Genomic DNA, 6,403 nt, shown 5'->3' with positions numbered 1-6,403 from the left:
GCAAGCTACGGCAACCACGCCCGCCTCCACCCGCAGCAATCTCCGCCAATCAAGCATTAGGGTAAATAGCTCGCCAATATCCCAGCAGCACATTCGTCCCAAGAAAAGCAGCCGAGAATAGAGTTCCCCGAGCATTTCCGCACTTTCGTCAGAAGTTACAAGAGCTTTGGACTACTCAGCGCGCTTTGCCCTCTGGGTAACATCCGCTTCCTGTTCGCTTCCGCCCCGAGCGGGCCAATAGAAAGGCACTTCAGCCCTTCCTTCCTTCCTTTCCGAGAGCCTCGTGTCGGCGCGCGCTGAGCTCCGCTCAGCTCTGGCAGCTTTTCCCTCAGAACTCTTTTTCCGTCTCCTCCCGTGTCTTTCGTGCCGCTGAAAAGCCGAAGAGAAGCCCGGCCCCGTGTGAAGCGGAGTTGGGAAGCTCCTCCTTTGCCGCCGCCTCCGCAGACGCCGCCGCCGCCGCCGCCATGGTGAACGTGCCCAAGACCCGGCGCACCTACTGCAAGAAGTGCGGCAAGCACCAGCCGCACAAGGTGACGCAGTACAAGAAGGGCAAGGACTCCCTGTACGCGCAGGGCAAGCGCCGCTACGACCGCAAGCAGAGCGGCTACGGCGGCCAGACCAAGCCCATCTTCCGCAAGAAGGCCAAGACCACCAAGAAGATCGTGCTGAGGCTCGAGTGCGTGGAGCCCAACTGCAGGTCCAAGAGGATGCTGGCCATCAAGCGCTGCAAGCATTTCGAGCTGGGAGGAGACAAGAAGAGAAAGGGACAAGTGATCCAGTTCTGAGCTGCCTCCAGCGCGCGCCCTCGGCTCCGGGAGAGAAACGATTAAAATGCTAAAGTTCCAGCATTTCTCTGCCTCTGTCTTGTGTTGGGGGGGAGGGGTGGGCGGAGGGGGAGAGGCGGTGCTCACGTGTAGGAGGGTGGAAGGGAGGAAGACGCGGGATGGGTATCGTGGAGGTAGGGGCCGGCGAGGGGAGGGGAGCAGAACTTGGGAAATAAGTTAATGGGAAGTGGAGTTGGGGATTTCTGGGACTTTCTCTTCCAAAAGCCCAGAAGGAGGAGGGATTGGATGTGTGGGTGGGGGAGGGGAGAGAAAATAACGAAGACATGCGCGGTAGGTGGGTGTGAAGGAAGACCCTGCTAAGTAGATTGAGGAGCAATTAGAAACAATAAGGAGTAGAATCCTATTGTTTTTGTGAGAAATTTATTTGTTGCAGTTAATAGACACCTTGGACTACGTTTGCCATTCGGGAAAGGGAAAAGTCTTGGACCAAACTTGGACTACTATGAATATTTCCCTAAGTAGGAAACCAGGTGCTGCTGGGACTTGGGATCAAAAACAAGTTCAGATGTGATTTGATATTTAGTTGTGTGACCAGTAGCTAGTTAAGTCATTTAACCTCTTGACTTGGCTTCCTCATCTGTAAAATGGGAGTACTAGTTGGCTTCCAGGATTAACATCTATAAAGAGTTTTGCCAGTTTAATAGATAACTTTAGTAAGCCCCTATTGTGCCAGGCACTGTGCTAAGCACAGAGGATACAGAAATCAAAAAGAGCTTCTATTAAGGAGCTCAAGTCAGAGGAAAGGCCGAAGTCTTCAGGTCCCAAAGTCACTAAGCAGGCTAAAAAATGAAATGTTGGAGCTGAACTTTCTGCTCATAGGAACTCATGGCTCCTATCTTCCAATCAGTGATTTTGGATGATGATGAGGTAGAAATGGCAAGCTTGATGAAATCTTTGGAGTTATTTAGTCCTGTTGAACTTTTTGTGGCTTTATTTGGGTTTTCTTGGTAAAGAAACTGGAATCCTTTGTTTCCTCCGGGTAATTTTACAGATGAGGAAACTGAGGCAAACATGGTCAATTTACTTGCCCAAGGTCACACAGCAGACCATATTTGAACTCTGAAGACTCCAGGCCCAGCCTTATGCACCCACTGTGCCACCTAACTGCCTTTACCTATGATCTTACTGCATATTACCCCAAGAATGGGCCTCCTGATCTATGGTGGAGGAGTCGGTCTAAAAAGTTCCCAAGTAGTCATTGACAACAAATTGGGTATGGGTGGTGGGTGTGGGAGTGAGGTACCCCTTAGACCCATGGAATATGGATTGTCTGGAATATCAGGTTCAAGAGGTCCAAGGGGTGGTTTATGGTAGAAGATTGGATTTCAGGAGGGAAGCCAGGAGTCAACATAGAGAATTGGGAATCATCTGCATGGAGGTAATAATCGTTTTATTTAATATTTTTTCTCTGCTACATTCCAAACAGGGGAAAAAAAAAACTTTTTTTTACATTTGTTTTTAAATTGTTTGAGTTGTAGGTTTTTTTCCTTATATCCTCACCCGCAATTAAGAAACCACATGTGAAGTTATGCAAAACATTTCCATAAATGTCAAGCTGTAAAAGAAAGCAGATTCTCATCCTAATGAAAACAACCCTCAAGAAAATTTAAGGTTTTTTTTTTTGTTTTGTTTTTTTTAAAGAGAAAGAATGCTTCAATCTGTATTGACATAATCAGTTCCTTTTCTGGATATAGAAAGAATTTCTCATAAGTCCTTCAGAGTGATGATCCTGCTATGAGAATAGCACTTACAGCTGGTCATCCCCAAAACATTGTTATTACTTTGTTATATGGGACATTTCCACTTTGCTTGAGGTCATAGAGGACTTTCCAAGTTGTTTTTTTTGTTTGTTTGTTTTTTCTGAGAGCATCTTCATCATTTCCTACGGAACAATAATTCAGTAACTGAGCAAGAGATTATTTAGTGAGAGAAAAGAGAAGTCTCAGCACAGCCTTGGAGGACAAATTAGTGGCTATGTAATTCCAGCAAAGGTGAAGGAACATTCAGACATACTAGGAAAACCAGGAGAGAATAGTTTCAAGGAAAACTTACAGCAGTTCTAATAGACTTGTGAAGGAAAGAGCCATCTGCATCCACAACAGTGTACTATAAAGATTGGATCAAAGCATAGTGTTTTCACCTTTTTGTTGTTGTTCCTAGGGTTTTTTTTCCTTGTTTTTTCTCCTTTTGATCTGAGTTTTCTTGCACAATATGATTAATATGGAAATGTTTAGAATTGCACGTTTAAGCTATATCTTATGGGGAAGAGGCAAAAATTTGAACACAATGTTTTACAAAGGTGAATGTTGAAAACTCTTTGTATGTATTTGGAAAAATGAAATAGTGTTTTAAAAAAAAAAGGAAAGTCTACATAGGAATTTCCAGAATGTGATTGTGATAAAGGCTGGAGAGAGAGGTTAAATATTTCAGAGAAACCTTGTTTCTTGGAGCAAAGGCCCAGTGAGGCTATCAGGTGTTCAGAGTTAGACATAACTAATCCTTTGCATTAGGATGATAACAGCCTCAGGTAAAGTGTATTGCCTAGCAGAAAAGAAGACCAAGTACTCATTGAGAATTTAGCTTCTCTAATTTCCCAGTGCCATCCATCATATGTTCAGTCCCAGTTCCTGTTACTAAATTCTGGTTTTGAGATAAAGGCTGTTCCCATGGGACCCCAGAACAACCATATTGTCCCAAAAAATACTATAAGAACTATCTCAAGATCTAAGAATTATTTGTATTATAGACCAATCCCTTTCATGCATATAAGTGGCCCCAGTATCATCAGTATCAATCTTTCTTAGTGGGCGAATGGGGGTGGGGAGGTGAGAGACCTTGTATCTGTTAATACCATTTTTCTCACTTCGGATAGAGCACCAGCCCTTCAAGTCCGGAGGACCTGACCTCAGACACTTAACACTTCCTGGCTGTTCCACCCTGAGCAAGTCATTTAACCCCAATTGCCTCAGCAAATAAATAAATAAACTTGTTTTTGTCCTGCCTCCTGTCTGGTCTGCTTTGTGTAGCTCCAACCACTGATAGGTTAGAGTGGTTCCAGTTTGGTTGACAAGAGGTCAATCTGAAGATTAGGCTACTTTGGAGAAGCTGTTGTAGTTGAATATTAAAGTCAGAAGCCAGACTGCAGGGGGTTTAAAAGAGAAAAGACATGGAGACTGAGTTTAGAGGCTTTCTGGATTTATCAACAAAGGAAATAAGTATAAAACAGCTACTGGAGATAATGAAATCAAGTAAGAGTTCTTAAAGGATGTGGGGGAGATAAATCTGTGTTTGTAGGCAGGAGAAAAGTCAATAAATTGACAGGAATAATGGCAATAATAGAAAGCATAGTATACTGAAAGACTGGATGAAATAGGATCATGGGTATCCATTGATAGTTTACCCTTGGCAAAAAAATTCTTTTCACTTGATAAAGGGATGACAGGAACACTGGGGTCTGGTAAAAACCAACCTTTTCCTGATGGCTCTTCCCATTCCATAATCTGGGAAGACAAACTTTTTTTTTTTTTTTTAAAGACAAATCAGTTCTGGAATCTGATTAAGCTATTTGATTAAACCAGAGTTTCTCTGATACTGCTTCTCTCCTCCCACTGGCAACATTGGGAATCCCTGGATAAACAATAAAACTCCTCTCCTAGGAACCAAATTGATCTACTTACTGGTAATAAGAGCATTAAGTCCCAGTAACGTGGAGTCTAAGTCTAGTATAGATTATTATAGCTTTTTATTTACAAGATATGCATGGGTAATTTTTCAGAATTGACCCTTGCAAAATCTTCCCCCTCCCCTAGATGGCAGATAGAGCAATACATGTCAGATATGTTAAAGTATATGTTAAATACATGTATACATATTTATAGTTATTTTGCTGCACAAGAAAAATGGACTTAGAAATAAGGTAAAAATAACCTGAAAAGGAAATCGAAAATACAAGTGGACAAAAACAGGGAGTGGAAATGCTATGTTGTGGTTCAGACTCATGTCCCATAGTTGTTTCACTGGGTGTAGCTGGTTCTCTTTATTTTTGATGGAACTGATTTGGTTCATCTCATTGTTGAAGAGAGCCACATTCATCAAATTTGATCACCAATCATCGTATAATCTTGTTGCTGTGTACAATGATCTCCTGGTCCTGCTCATTTCACTCGGCCTCAGTTCATGTCTCTCCAGGCCTTTCTGAAATCATCCAGCTGGTCATTCATAGTATAGATTTACTGGGTGTCCAAGCCCATAAGACCTATTTTACCCTTTAGACCTATTCATTAGATGGATTTTCAAAGAGATGAAGGGAGCCATGTCCAAAGAAATGAATGCTTGAATCAAAGGCAAATCCAAAGGGAGCTCTCAGAATAGTATGACTTTTTTTTTTACCAAGTCACCAATCATTAGTCTTTTGCTGGTTCACATCCACCATTGACCTCTACCACCTGTACTATTCACTACCTCTATTCCTTCTATTCAGTGTTATGATCCTGACTTTTATTCTCCTGCCTCATTATCATTTCTCACTCTGAGAATCCAAAGTCACCTTTCTCTGCACTGCCTATTTCTCAGTTCAATGAGCAATGTTCCAGTTCTACAAGTCTATGCCAATTTTGAATTTGAATGTCCTTGTAGCTGTTTTTTATTTAAGTGAAAAGGAAGTGATGTCAACAGCCTTAAGTTTTCTGAGCTAAAGAAGTCTTGAAGATGGTCTCAATACCTTTTAACGAAAATTTACTAGCCTCTATGTATATATGTGAAAAAAATTGACATAATTTGATATAAATTAAATCTTCATTTCAATATACATTAGGGAAAAACATCTGCTTGGAGTAAATGTTAGGCATGGTGGATAATTAGATAAAATCATCTTGTGCCATTGCTGTATAACGGAATGTGCCAGACTAAATACTATAACTCCAGCTACTTTTCCACAAGAACATTAGACTTTTAAATTTGGAAATTGTTAAGCTCACCCCCCAAAAAAACTCCCAAATAGTTCTCTATATCGAGTTCTAAGCCTTGAATGCATGCAACCTCCCTTTTCTCTGACCTCAGTGAAATCCTGGAAAAATTTTTTAAATTTGCAATTTTTTTATTGTGAATTTTCCTGTATTCCCAGATTTTAACTATATAGTACAATTTATTGTTTGTAAAACACGTATCTGGATACAACTTAAAAAAAAAAATAAAACAAAAACAAGTACTAGATTGAACATTCAGTAAGACAGCTCTGAGACATGTCTAATATGTTGACTAATCGCACTGACTCCATCTTGTGACTCAAATCTACATCTAATTCAGTTCCCTTTCAATTCAATTATAGGTCTGGTCCAGTTTCTGTCCTATAAGTATTCAATGACGGGAATTGTGAGAAAACTATTGCATTGTTTGAGCCTAGTCCTGAAAGGCTGGTAAGCTGGATCACTTCTACCTGCTGCTTAGAGAATCTTAACTTAAGGACTTTTTTTTTTTTGGTTGAAGCAATTGGGGCTAAGTGGGGTCAAGTGATTTGCCTAGAGTCACACAGTTAAGTCTGAGGTCACATTTGAACTCAG

The 6,403-nt window shown here is 41.3% G+C and overlaps 1 protein-coding gene across 1 annotated transcript; it reads left to right on the top strand.

Moving 5' to 3' along the window:
- Window positions 1–240: 240 nt before the first annotated feature.
- On the top strand, window positions 241–848 carry LOC100933212 (60S ribosomal protein L36a). Its single transcript, XM_012544629.2, has one exon. It carries the CDS (start codon window positions 465–467, stop codon window positions 783–785), a length of 321 nt encoding a protein of 106 aa, XP_012400083.1. The 5' UTR covers window positions 241–464; the 3' UTR covers window positions 786–848.
- The last annotated feature ends 5,555 nt before the right edge of the window (window positions 849–6,403 follow it).

This window comes from Sarcophilus harrisii, chromosome 3 (assembly GCF_902635505.1).
Source record: "Sarcophilus harrisii chromosome 3, mSarHar1.11, whole genome shotgun sequence".
NCBI lineage: Eukaryota > Metazoa > Chordata > Mammalia > Dasyuromorphia > Dasyuridae > Sarcophilus > Sarcophilus harrisii.
This window is presented reverse-complemented; position numbering and strand designations above follow the sequence as displayed.